The following is a 13,669-nucleotide window of genomic DNA, read 5'->3' on the forward strand; positions in this document are numbered from 1 at the left end:
GGAATTTTTAAAAGCCAGACTCATTGGTTTTGTTCTGTTTTATGGTGTGGGGGGGACTGGCCACACCCATGGCATGTGGAAGTTCCCAGGCCAGAGATCAAATCTGCGCCACGGCAGCGACACAAGTCACTTCAGTGACAACACCAGATCCTTAACTGCTTAGGCCACCGAGGAGCTCTATCTACACAGCGTCTAACTCAGAATCTGGAAGAAGGAAGCGTTTTCAGTTTGGAGCATCAGTTTGCTTCACCCCCTTCCCCCGAGAAAATCTCTGCCATTTGGTAGCTGCTGCCAGTCACGAATCCTGACAGTGAGGGATGAGAAGTTTGCAATCGTTCACACAGTTCTTTAAAATAAAAATCATCATTTGATCTGACTTCTAAATTACAGGGTTTGTTCCTAAGCAACAAGCAGGGGCTTAAAGAGATACTGAGAGAACAAGACAGACTCTGCAGCTGTGCTGGCGGGGGTGGAGCGGGGTGAGGATGAGCTGTGACCAGCGTGCTTGCTGCCATCACTGTCAGGCCTTCTTCCTCGGGGACACTTTCAACCTCTTCTTCCAGAAGGCAGTGGCCCCCAGTCTGGTGGACCATTTGCTTAACTTCACCTCGTGGGACTCTGCCGCTCTGGGTGCGCACATGGCATCCACTTTTCCCAGAGGATCCCAACCCTTCCTCCCAGTGAAAAGAAACCCAAAGCCCTCGGCACCCACTGCCAAGGCACAGGAGATACTCTTGAGTTTGCACCATTTGCCCACTTAGATCTTGGAAAAGACGGAGCACTTTATCCCCATAGGTCCAGAGGCGCCGAGCTGAGCAGATGTGTGCACAGAGGCCCTTTGCAAAGTCTGGACCACACTCGTGTGGCCGCTGCTTGAATAGCAGCTCAGAATCCAAGGGCAGGACAAGTCCAGGCAGCATCAGAAGTGGGGAAATCAAGCAGCATAGTCAGGTCTGGACTAACTGCCAGGGGAGTGGAAAGCAAGACTCAATTTAAGATGCTACAATCAGGAGTTCCCCTTGTGGCGCAGCGGAAATGAATCTGACTAGGAACCATGAGATTGCAGGTTCAATCCCTGGCCTCGATCAGCAGGTTCAGGATCTGGCATTGCTGTGAGCTGTGGTGTAGTTTGCAGACACGGCTTGGATCTGGCGTTGCTGTGGCTCTGGTGTAGGCCGGCAGCAACAGCTCCGATCAGACCTCTAGCCTGGAAACCTCCATATGCTGTGGGTGTAGCACTAAAAAGACAAAAGACCCAGGAAAAAAAAAAAAAAAAAGGTGCTAGAATTACGAGAAGTCAGAATCCCAGATGTGGGCTGGGAGGTCATTGCCATCAGCAGAATCCAAGAAGCCTCCACTTCCAGGCACTCTTCCCCAGATCTCACCCACAGTCCCAGGAGCCCCGTCTGGGTACTGTCCTCTGGTCAGGACCGTGGTTCTCCATGTGGTCCTGGCCAGCACCAGTGGCTCCAGTGAGCCCCAGGACTTTGTTAGAAATGCAAGCCCAGGCCTCACCCTGTTTTCCTGCAGCAGAAACCAAGGCAAAGGCTCTGGCATCTGTGAGCCGACAAGCCCCCAGAGCGTCCCAGTGCGTGTGGTCTGTTAGCAGTGGATGTACTTGGGCTTACTGGGTGTCACCGCAACACACCGGTAACAAGGTGCTGACCCCTCAAGGGGCCAAGAGGACCCCCCTGGACATGACCCAGGCCGTCTGGTGTTGAGACATCTCGTCTTCTCACTCTCATTCACCCCCAGCAGAGACCCCCAACCACCATTCCTGTGTGGCCTGAGCACTGGGAGGGTGACCTCAGGGCGCACCTGCTAGACGTGGGCAGAGGATCCCACAGGTGAGGGCCCAGCCCTCAAGCCCACCCCCCACTTCAGACACCAGTCACAAGTCCAGGCGGTCCCCTGGCTGTGGATCAGAGGTCCCCAGGACCCCTCCTCAGGGTGGATGAACTTGCTGGAATGGCTCATAGAACGCAGGGAACACTTCACTTGCTACCCCACTGGTTTATTATGAAAGGATGTGTATCAGGGACCGTCAGATGGAGGAGACACACAGGGCAGGGCGTGGGGAAGGGGCTCAGAGCTTCTCCAAACACAGCGCCCCCAGCACCTCCACATGTTCCTCACCCCAGAAGTTCACAGTGCCCATCTATTGGGGCTTAATGGAGCCTCAGTGCACAGATGGTTGGTTGGACCTTTGGGCATTGGTGATCGAACTCAACCTCCAAGCCTCTCCCCTCCTCAGAGTCCAGGCTGGGGCTAGAAGGTCAATCCTCTAAGCCTCGAAGTACTGGTCATTCTCCTGGCAACCAGCCCCACCCTTAGGGGTGGTCTCTCAGGTCACCTCGTTAACACAGCAAAAGACGTCTTTATTGCTCTCGGCACTTAGGAAATTGCAAGGGTTTAGGAGCTCTGCAGGAAGGGGTACCAAATCTGTAACTTTTAATATAAATCACAGTGTCACACCAGCCTTCTTGTCTCAACCCCACCACCCCAGAAGGGCTCTGCACCTCCTGAACCCACAATCTGCACCAGGTCCCTGTTCTGAACATGCTAGCCTGGAGGAGCCAGGCTAAGACGCCCACCAGGCACCAGCACTTCACAAGGCAGTTCATGGAAGCTGCTGAGAAGCTGAGAAATGGGAGGGTCCAGAGAGTTAAGTCAGTGGGCACTGACTAGGCCAGACACAGGCAGCACCACCAGCAACAGAGGCAGCTCAGGAATCTGTGATCGCTGGGGCATGGAAGGGGGGCTCATTTCTGCCTGGAGCCACACCAGCCATACCAGCCCTGGCAACCCAACCAGGACTGGGGAGTCCATTTCCAAGGCAGCTGGCTCCCAGGACTGCTAGCGTCTAGGTGGCTCAGCTGTTCCTCTTCCCACGGGCCTGTCCACATGGCCAGGGCTTACACCGCACAGTGGCTGGTGCCAAGGACACCTGCACCCAGAGCCCACGGAGGTTGCACAGACTATTTCTTCTGAACAGTGGAGGGCCACCTGAGCCCACGAGGAGGGGAGGAGGGAACTAATGCCAACTTCTGACCCAGGCAAGGCACAGTGCTGGATGAGCATGTGGGAGCCAAGTCTTAGTGTGGCCATTTTTGGAAAGTATAATTTGCCACAGAAGGAATGAGAAACCATTGGGAGTCAAGGCAGCCACTCTTCACAGTGACTGTGGTGTGTGTGTGTGTGTGTGTGTGTGTGTGTGTGTGTGTGCGCGCGCACAGCTTCACTCCAGCTCTCTCTCTCCCTGGTCACATGGCTGTCCACCTCACACCTCCCCTCTGGGCTCATGGCCACACCTCAGCTCCTAAGCATATGGGCCTCCTTTCTTCCTGTCTCCCCAGAATCTCCCCAAAAGTCAGGTCCCAAGTGACCTCCCAGAAATGCAGCCCCATCTAGCAGCAGCTTGGATGACTCCTTTAAAGCAGAGAAAAAAAATAGCACATGTTTCTTTTAGCAGCCGCTATTGGAGGCACAACTGGCCAGCCATCACTGTAGACCCGCGAGTTGATCAGTTCCAAGTCACACAGCAAACAAACACTGTTAGTTGTGACACCAGAGAAGTGCAGTGACAACGGGGAAAACTCAGCCTGGTGTTCACAGACCCCAAGATGCCTACATAAGGCCAGTCTTGAGAGCTGCCAGCAGCTCTGCATATCTGACCACCTGCGTCCTTCCTCCCTGGACAGACTCCACTCAGCAAATGGGCCACTGGCTTCACAGCTGCTCCAGCTGGGCTCATCTTCCAGAAGGTGCCCATGTGATTTGGTGACAAATCCTACCAATTTGTCAGTACATTTGTCCCAAGTTACAGAGCCAGTTTGGGGAAGGATCCTTGGCAAACAAGGAAGTTGCTGTCAATGGAAAATGTCAAAGCACACTAACGTCCCCTGAATGTTTGCTGTGTGGTCAGCCCTGGGCTAAGCACTGACCACACCCTGTACCATTCACTCGCTCCTCACGTCAACCAGAGGAAATGATGGTATTACTTTCCCTCCTCTATAGATGAGGCCCTGAGTTTCAGGGGAGGTTAACTCACACACTCTGCTAGTGCACTAAGCCCTGCCAGATAACTTACAAGTATTTTCTGCTTATGCTCAATTTTAAATAGTAATAATAATGTAAAAAGAGAATGTACTGGCTTTTAGAAAGCTCAAACTTCAAGGTTGATTTGGTTCCCAATACAGTTATCAAAGGCTTGATCTCTCCCCATCTCTCTTGTCTACCTCGTCACACAAGGGCTCCCTCCTCAGGGTGGCAAAATAGCTGCCACAGCACCATCCACATATCACATGTCCAGAAGGAGAAATAGCATCTTTCCCCCAGTCCCCTGGCAAACTCCTTTTCTAGGTTCAGTGGCCCTAACTGGGCATTCTACTACCCCAGAATTGGGCGCTTAGAGCCAAAGGTATCTCTAACCTCCCAACTCAAGCACCACAGCTGCAGTAAAAACCAGGCTTGCTTCCAAGAGGAGAGGGTTAACTGATAGAGAAGAGTCATTACAACTAGAATGTTATGGAGCAATGAGTTGAACCCAGGACTGTCTGCTAATTCAAACAATATTTATTGGCATTCCAGTCGTGTCACAGCAGAAACAAATTTGACTAGGAACCATGAGGTTTCGGGTTCGATCTCTGGCCTTACTCAGTGGGTTAAAGATCTGGCATTGGCGTGAACTGTGGTGTAGGTCACACGCACAGGGGGCTCGGATCTGCTGTTGCTGTGGCTCTGGCCTAGGCCTGCGGCTACAGCTCCGATTAGACCCTTAGCCCTGGGAACCTCCATATGCTTTGCGTGTGGCCCTAAAAAGACAAAAAGACAAAAAACTCTTGCTGTGGGTCAGAAACAATTTGCTGGTGACACAAATCTAGAAGTTTCCTGCCCTCTCACTCTCCTGCTGCTGACTCTGCTGCCTCTCAGCGTTAAAGCCTTGCGTTTTCGAAGAACTCAGAGCAGGATAAATGCCCTCCTAAACATCTTTTCTAGGTCTGAAGGCGTTCTGTGACTCCAAGCTGTCATTTAATTTGTATCTCTCTGCCTCCTCGTCTATACAATCAGGAATGATGATTATATCTCCGCCTAAGGTATGAGAATGAAATGAAAAGGGCTTACATGAGAAACAAAGAAACTCAAAAGCAGCAGGACATCCAATCCAGGGGTCATAGGGGAGGTCAACTCCCGTTTTCATTCCAGTCATACGGTCATTCAGAGTTTTGTACATTAAACTCCATTTTCACTGGCTTGGGCTTTGTAAAGACATTGAAGAGTGAATACCACTCCAGAAGTGTTAGTTCAGTTCACGCTTTTTACTCAGCCTGCATTTTATTTTTTTATAATCCAAATGATTGACTACTTAAGTGGGAGGTCACCTATGCTGTAGAGCACCCCCCCCCCCGCCCCAGTTTCTAAACTTGTCCTGACACCTGAAAGCAAGGGTTCTCTTAGGAAAACAGGCAAAGGTGCGCGCTAGGTAAGCTGACCATAGAGACGCCGGGAAAACGCAGAGGCACTAGTAAACCTCACCTGTCTAGAGGCCTCTGCGCAGCCGCGAGACAGCCCCGCCCCCAGTGCCGGAGACCCCAATCAGGGGCCTCATCTACCTTGCGCCGGAGTCAGTGACCCGGATGAACCAATTAAGACTCAAGCGCGGATTTGCTGTGGTCTTCTGGGAAAGCGCCTCTCCCGGAAGCCTCGAGGCCTCGAGCCACACCTGGGCGGGGCTTTCCGGCCCCGCCGTCCCACTGGCTGATACAGCTGCCCGTCACAGGGAGGGGCGGGGCCTGGAGCTCGCGTCTGCGCCGACCTGGCTGGCCCCGCGCGGGAACCCGCGGAGGCGCGGACGAGACCCGGCAGGTCCCGGGAGGAAGGGGCGCGGAGGGGGGGGCTCTTCCCGGCCCCTTCAAGCAAGCGGCGGAGGAGCGCGGAGACTCGGCAGGCCAGGCCAGACCGTCAGGGGGGTCCCCGCGGAGCCGCGGCCCGCATGACCAGAGCCGCCCACGCCGACCCCAGCTGACTGAGGCCCCCGCTGACTGGGGTCATATCTCCACGCTGACCGGCGCCGACCAGGGCCGCCGCCCCGCTGCCCCTGCCGCTCAGGTAGTTCCCCCCGCTCAGGTAGGTGTCTTCCGTGCCGGTAGGTGCCCCCCCTACCCTCTGCCCCCGCATTGTGGGGATGCAGGCTGGTCCTGCCGCGAGACTTAAGCAGGTTACAGCCCCGCAGGAATGACTCTCTTCCTGCAGACCCTCCAGGTGGGCGGCAGGTTGAGCTGTGTCCGCGGAGGCAGGGAACCCAGGTACCGGGGAATCGCGTAGAAGCCGGGTGAGGGGGAGTCCAGCGAGGGAGACAGGCCTGTGGGGGCGGGGCGGGGGACGGATTATAAACTAGCCCTCGGGAAACGAGTGCCCGCACATTTGACCCCAGAAAGGCAGGAGTCAGTGAGAGGACAGCACCGTCCCAACATCGTGTTCTTAGATGACAGATGGGGGTGTGCCCACGCGGACCCTCATCCACACCTAAGTATTCTTTTCTCATTAGCGAAGTTGTTACAGTAACGCCTCGTCCATTCTGGGGACCATTGAAAGACGTGGTGCAATGTTAAGCGCTAGAAAATAGGAGCTACAAGTGAGTGTCTGCAGAGCCGGACTTGAGATCCTCAGGAGGGGGTGGCAGAACCCGCGTGGGCGCCTGGCCCCCAGGCCCCTTTCTGGAGGGATCTATCTCCAGCCTCGCCAGTTCTGTCCTGGAGGCTCAGGCCTCCACCTTCCTTAGCCCTTAAGCGTTCCTGACTTCTTCCCAGCCCTACTTGGGGTCTTTTATCTATTACATGAGCTGATTTTTTTTTTTTTTTTTTTTTTTTGCTTTTTAGGGCTACACCTGCATCACATGGAGGTTCCCAGGCTAGGGTTTGAATCAGAGCTGTAGCCGCCGGCCTACACCACAGCCACAACAACGCAGGATCCAAGCCATGTCTGCAACCTACACCACAGCTCACACAACAGCAGATCCTCAACCCACTGATCAAGGCCAGGGATGGAACCTGCACCCTCACAGTTCCTAGTCGGATTTGTTTCCGCTGTTCCACTGCAGCATGATGGGAACTCCTGATTTTTTTTTTTAAGTTAAGGTCTTTGAAACGAAAAAATATTCAATATTTAAGTTTGTAAATCTAAACATATTCACTATCTTGGTAATGTTGTCCTCTGTTTGATTTTTGTGTGGTGAAATGTTTTAATCATGCAAAAAAAGAACAGAACAGTTGTACCATACCCGGAAAAAAAGCAAGTAATAATTTTTCCTTATGCTTTTGGACTGGTTTTTGTTGTTGTTTGTGCTGTTCCTTTTGGCGGGGGACAGCAGTTGGCAGTGGAAGTTCCCGGGCCAGGGATCAAACACATGCCACAGCAGTAGCCAGAGCCACAGCAGTGATCCCTAACCCACTGAGCCACCAGGGAACTCAAAGATGTTTCTAATAATGGGTATCTATATTGCTGGGCACTTTTTTTCTTTTTCTTTTTTTATTTTTTTAAGCCATTCTCACAGCCTGCAGAGGTTTCTGGGCCAGGGATCGAACCTGAGTCAGTGACAACTCTGAATCCTTAACTACTAGGCAACCAGGGAATTTCCTCTGGACTGTTTATAAAGGAAGTTGACATTTTGGCTTCAGCCAAAATTCTTTTTTGCTGCCACCACCCCTTCGCCCTGCACCTCATAGAATCTCCGTCTGGCCCCTGCCTACTTTCATTAGCACTCAGGGCTTCCCTGTGCTCCTAGGATCTGCACATCCTCCCTCATTCCAGTCAGCACCAGCTTCGCTCCTCAGTGCCCAGCAGCATGAGGACTGCAGCCACCATAGCGGTCCTGTCCAGTCCTCGTAGCATTTGTTCTCTTAAGAAACCTGCCTTCTCCTCGCTCCCCAGGCCCTGTGGCTGAGCTCATACTAGATGGCCCCAGACTCATCAGCTGAGCTCTGCTGGCTGGCTGGCCTTAATTGGGCCTCTCTTCCCTTCCTGGGGTGCACTGTCTTTACGGGGTACACTGCTTCCCTGCTTCTCCAGGGCAGCCACACCTGTTCCTCTCTGCCAGGATAAAGCAGCCTTCCATAGTCAGATGGCCTGTAGCTTATAAAATGAGTTCATTAGAATTCATAGTAATAGCTGCCACTTGTGAATGTGTGGGTCTCAGGCTTTTTCTGTCAGCGTGCGGTGTACACTGCTTTGTCTATTCCTACATTCAGTTACGCACAGTAACTTTAAAACGAGCAAACTGAGGCGCAGTAAGACTAGGCATCGGCACCAGTGTCTTCTGGAATCCTCTCCACCGTATGTATTTGTTCTGCCACCAGCAGAAGACGCTGGCACTCACACAGGCTCTCTTCGACTTTCCTGCCCCACAGCCTGGCTCCCCCAGGAACAGGAGGCACCTGGGCGGAGGCCGGAGATGGCATCCGTGGACTTCAAGACCTACGTGGACCAGGCCTGCCGCGCAGCCGAGGAGTTTGTGAACGTGTACTACAGCACCATGGACAAGCGGCGGAGGTTGCTGTCCCGCCTGTACACAGGCACTGCCACCCTGGTGTGGAACGGCAATGCCGTTTCGGGACAAGAATCCTTGAGTGAGTTTTTTGAGATGTTGCCTTCCAGCGAGTTCCAGATCAACGTGGTAGACTGCCAGCCTGTCCACGACGACGCCACACCGAGCCAGACCACTGTCCTCGTGGTCATCTGTGGGACGGTGAAGTTTGAGGGCAACAAGCAGCGGGACTTCAACCAGAACTTCATCCTGACGGCCCAGGCCTCACCCAGCAACGCAGTATGGAAGATCGCCAGTGATTGCTTCCGCTTCCAGGACTGGGCCTGCTAGGGCGCTGGGAGCCCACCTGAGGCCAAGGGCCCTCCTGGGCACATGCTTGTTTGTCATAGCTGCCTTTTCAAAGTAGTGAAATTCTCTATTTTTCTACTTGCCCAGTGGAGACCCTGGTTCTGGAAACTCTGATGATTAAAAAAATAATACGAATGTTGCTTTTTTCCCTTTGCCCAGTATGTTTGGTAGGTTTTGGGTAGGGAGGTGGAGGGGAAGGAGAGTTGCAGGCAGCAAGCTTGGAAGGCCCTGCGGAGGCTGAGGTCCAGGGCCTTCCCCAGGAGCAGGTGTGCGCACAGGCGTCCCAGAGGTGGGCTCACGGCCTGCTCACACCAGAACCCCTTGGGACACTGAAAATGACCAGGCCACACATCTTGGGCCAAGTGCTCCTGAGTCTCAGGATGGGGCTGTTCACTGGCATTTCACAGGAGCAGCCCAGCCCTTCGTATCCAATTCCCTTTAGCACATCAGAACCCCTGACACCTCAGCCCCTCTGCGGAGAGTCAGGTGGATGAGGGCTGGTGAAACACCAAGGCTGGAGCTGATAACTGCTTATAAAACAAGGCGGCTGCCGCGACTGCTTCTGCACAAAGAGCAGAAGAGAACTGCTTTTAAGAGGAAGAAGTATGGGCGTGGGAGGGAGGGTATCAAATTAGGTGCTGGTTTTACTGATCCCGAGGACCAACTCTAACTGCATTTCTCCAAAGTAAAGAAGGATTAGAAAGCTAGAAGTTTCCATCATCCTCTGGTGTGTAGATGAGATCTTGCGGACACATGGCTTCCAGGTAAAGCTGAGAGACAGGTGTGCTAGGGGGTGGGTTAGGACCAGGATGGGGGACCCTTGAGGGGAAAGAGGTGCCCATGTGCAGACTGCACAGATGGCTGTTTCCTCTTAGTTCTCCTCCTCAGCCTTGCTGAGCACCCAAGGCTGCTCCCAGCTCAATGACAGCTGGGCCGGATATGAGATAAAGTCCCCACATCAAAAGCCCATTTTTCCTCTGTCCTGCTGCCTGGGAAGCAGCTGTGGTGGCCGGACCACTGGCTTTGGCACAATGGGGCCAGGAGGATGGCTTGGCTGTCCCCTCAAGGTAAGTTTGTGCTGAGCTGGATGGAGCCTGGGTTCCTGGTGACCACATGGACCTCCAGAATAGCCCTACTTGGCTACCCACAGACTAATTACCTGAGAAAGAAAGCCGTTTTTTAAACTATTAGCAGTTGGGGATGGTAACAAAATCTCAAGTGAGAAAGGAGATTTAGATGTGGGTGTGTCATGGGGACATTGCCCTCAAGCTGCTTGTAATCCAGTTAGGGCAAGACTTAGAAATGGTCAGTTCAGGGAGTTCCCGTTGTTGCTCAGTGGTTAAAGAATTTGACTAGGAACCATGAGGTTGCAGGTTCGATCCCTGGCCTTGCTCAGTGGGTTAAGGATCCAGCGTTGCTGTGAGCTGTGATGTAGGTTGCAGATATGGCTCAGATCCCGCGTTGCTGTGGCTCTGGCATAGGCCAGCGTCTGCAGCTCCAATTAGACCCCTAGCCTGGGAACTTCCATGTGCCAAGGGAGTGGCTCTAGAAAAGGCAAAAAGACAAGAAAAGAAAAAAAAAGAAATGGTCAGTTCAATACATTCAGCTTCAGAGCCGTTTAGAGAGTGGTCTGGCCAGTGGTAGAGATCCTGGCAATACACAGGTGAGATAGGACTGAGGTTCCCAGCTGAGGTGTGGACTGGGCTCCTGGAGCACTGTTCCTCGGGGCCAGAGAGGGGTGTCAGACCACTCAGGATGGCTGTTCTGTGCTCTACGTCACCTGCCCCTACTCACACAAATGTACTTGTCCCTGGTCCCCTGCCCCTTTGGCCACACTGGCCTCACTTGCTGGTTTATGTAAAGGAAGCATGCCCTCCTGATGGTCGTTAACCCATGGGCTTGAGGGACATGGTTTCTCTGGTAACAGATGAGCCCACCTGCCCTCAATCCCCCTATAAATGGTAGCCTCTCTCCCCCCAGTTGTCGAGACTGCAGCCAGCGTGACACTGTGCCTGTCCATTGTCTGTCATAGCGGGTGTCGCTCCCAGACCTGGCTTCAGACATGTAAGGTTCCCCTGCTCTTTTAACTAATGATGTCTCTATTACTGTCTCAGGGCTCTTGAGTCTTGCAGCCGAGCAACTTCAGGACTTGCAGGCCTGTGGGCGCGGCCCAACAGACGGTTAGTGCAGGGACTGGTTTGGAGGGAGGTGTTGCTGGACTTCGGGCCTCAAGGTTCTGTCCTTAGGGGGTGACGTGGGTGCCACCTTCCTCACCTCAGGCCTGGGTAGAGGGTACAGGTCCCATAGGGCCCCCAGAGCTGGACGTGACCCTCCCCCCTGGAGGTTTCAGGGCAGCAGCTGTAGGCGTCCCTGTACACAGCAAGCCTGGCTACATTTCACCATGTCCCCTGCCTCTAGCCTAGAGAGAAGGGGCCTCAGCAGGACCTGCTGGGCTTGGCAGGAGACCCTACTGGACACAGCCTACAAGGACCTCCAGCCCAGGGCTGGTCCACCTGGAATTTCTGAGCAGGGCGGGTGTTGCTGCCATAGCAGGAAGGATCTCACCCCCTGACAGCAAATGGCCCCAACCCTGGGGACTAGATGGAGAGCTGGCAGGACAGAAGGATGGTGGCAGCTGCATGGCAGCAGCCTGCACAAGGGGCAAACCCTGGTCAGTGTCCCGGGCCAAGTCAGGCCTGAGTAGGGAGCCCAGCCTGGGAGGAGGTATCTCAGGTGCCGGGCAATTGGGCCTCCATGGTCATTGGGGCTGAGTCTCCAGGGAAGCAAGAGTCCCCCAGAGCAGGAGGCCTGTTTTGCAAGGCCAGATCTCAGCAGTGCTGGGGGCCTCAGAAAACCCATTCTAGTGCCCCACAAAAGATCCCAGGTTCAGAGATGGCCAACTCCTCTGTTACCCTCCAAGACTCATGGCTAAGAAACTCAGGGGTGATGGAGGTGGGCAGGGAGCTGGCTGAAGGAGGGTCCTGGCCTGGTTTGCTGAGGACTGGGGGTTCCTAGATGGGACTTTCAATGCTAAGATCAAGAAAGTCCCAGAAGATCTGGAACTAGTCGGTTACCCTACTTTCAGCCCCCCAAAAAACCCCAAATTGCACGGTGGCCCCTGGAAATAGGGAAGGAGGGGACTGGGGGTGGGGCCAGGGGTGCTACGAGCAGGGGGCCATCAGACTGTCTGCCAAGCCTGGTCGTCGGTCCCTGCTGTCCTGGGGCAGAAGTAAAGCCGAAAGCTGGTCCAGAGATGGGTGGCTGAGAACTCAGAAATGGAGTGTGGCCAGGCCCAGGAGTCAGAGGGGACACAAGCCCCTTCTTAGCTGAATGTGTCTCAGGGGCAGGGTTAACATGAAGTTCAGACCCCTGCTGCCATCTCCTAAGGAGAGAATTTCTCCTGCCTGTCAGGAGGCAAGGCAAGAGGCCTTGTTCCTCAACTCCGGAAGAACATCAGTGTTGCCAGTCTCAGGTCCTCTCCCCACCACTCGAAGATTCCACACTTGCAAGGCAAATGTTGATAGAAATGGGAAATGTTGCTTTAATCAGAGAGCTGGCAATCTGGGGAGAAGGCAGACTCATGTTCCAGAAAACCACCTCTGAAGACTCTGCTTGGCCATGAAAGTTTTTACAGGGAAAAGGGGCAAGTGATCTCAGTTCATCATTGAGATGAGGGTCAGAGTCATAGCCGTCCCCTGCTGTGTGCAGGCCTGCTGACTCCTTGTGATCTTTTTTTAGATGCTGTCCTGTTTGTGAGATTCCTGAAGTGGGAGGCTGGGGAAGATGTCTAGGCATCTGTTAATTGCTTATTCTTTTCTACTTCTTTATTCTACAGAAAGAACCAACAGGTTAGGCAAGGCTTTGTGTGATCAAAAGATTTGAAGATGTGCTTGGGCAGGAGATGAATAGAGCATGGGGGCGCCTGGTTTAAGGTTAGTGACAATACAGCTTTGCTAAAGTGACAAGGAAGGTGCCCTGCTGAGGGTGGTTTCCTGCAAAGAGCTCTTTCCTGCCAAAAGCTGCTTATATCAGGCCCTCATCTGCTTCCTCCTTGAAAGAGGCACAACATGAGTTTGAAAGTGCTCTGGGAAAGCCACCCCAGAGTAAATGCAGATGCGGCTTAGATCCAGATGTGAAGACATGTCCTGTCTCCTCTCTGCCATCCTGCTCACAGCCTTGCACTTTTTTGTCATCTCCCACTTCAGAGAGGAAGGTGAGCCAGAGTCAGTCGTTTTATTTTCCATGACTCACATGAAGTGTGGACACTGTCTTCTGACAGGCGGGTGGGAGGAAAAGGCTAAGACTTCCACTTGAATCTCCTGCTCCAGCCTGAAGGCGAGCTATTCCCCTTTCTAAGGCATGGCGGGCATTTGTGCCCGCTTCCATGCCGCAGGCCCAGCCAAGGAAACTGGGCCCCTCTTGTCCCATCAGGTGTCCCCCACCCCAAACACTCCCCCAACCCCCACCTGTCCCAAACACACAAGCCTATTGTGCTTTTATTCAGAAATTCAGAACCAAGGCCTTCTACAGGGCAGAGAGAAAACAAGGTGGTTAAAAGGGAACGAAACGTTACATGAGCAGACAGGCTGCTAGTGCTCAGGCACGCACTTCATAGCAGGTGCTTAGCAGGCCACCTCACCAGGAAGACCTGCAAACCCTGTGGAGGGTGTTCCTGAATCCCCAGCAACCTCCAACCCTGAGCATGCTGGGGAAACTCCCATCGGAGTGGTCGGACCAGGGAGCCTTCAAAATGAAGGTCTGGTGGGCGGCCCTCAAATA

At 53.6% G+C, this 13,669-nt stretch overlaps 1 protein-coding gene across 1 annotated transcript; it reads left to right on the forward strand.

Moving 5' to 3' along the window:
- Positions 1-5,794: 5,794 nt before the first annotated feature.
- On the forward strand, positions 5,795-9,025 carry NXT1 (nuclear transport factor 2 like export factor 1). The gene is made up of 2 exons (XM_003134295.5): positions 5,795-6,126; positions 8,406-9,025. Exon 2 carries the CDS (start codon positions 8,450-8,452, stop codon positions 8,870-8,872), a length of 423 nt encoding a protein of 140 aa, XP_003134343.1. The 5' UTR covers positions 5,795-6,126; positions 8,406-8,449; the 3' UTR covers positions 8,873-9,025.
- Positions 9,026-13,669: the final 4,644 nt, after the last annotated feature.

Source organism: Sus scrofa, chromosome 17 (genome assembly GCF_054392235.1).
Source record: "Sus scrofa isolate SSC_HxYL_T2T_F1_AM1 chromosome 17, Sscrofa_HxYL_maternal_Yorkshire_Landrace_v2.0, whole genome shotgun sequence".
In the NCBI taxonomy this organism is placed as follows: Eukaryota; Metazoa; Chordata; class Mammalia; order Artiodactyla; family Suidae; genus Sus; species Sus scrofa.

Excerpts from the sequence above, each read along its gene's own strand:
- NXT1 (XM_003134295.5), top strand. The coding sequence starts at position 8,450 with ATGGCATCCGTGGACTTCAAGACCTACGTGGACCAGGCCTGCCGCGCA.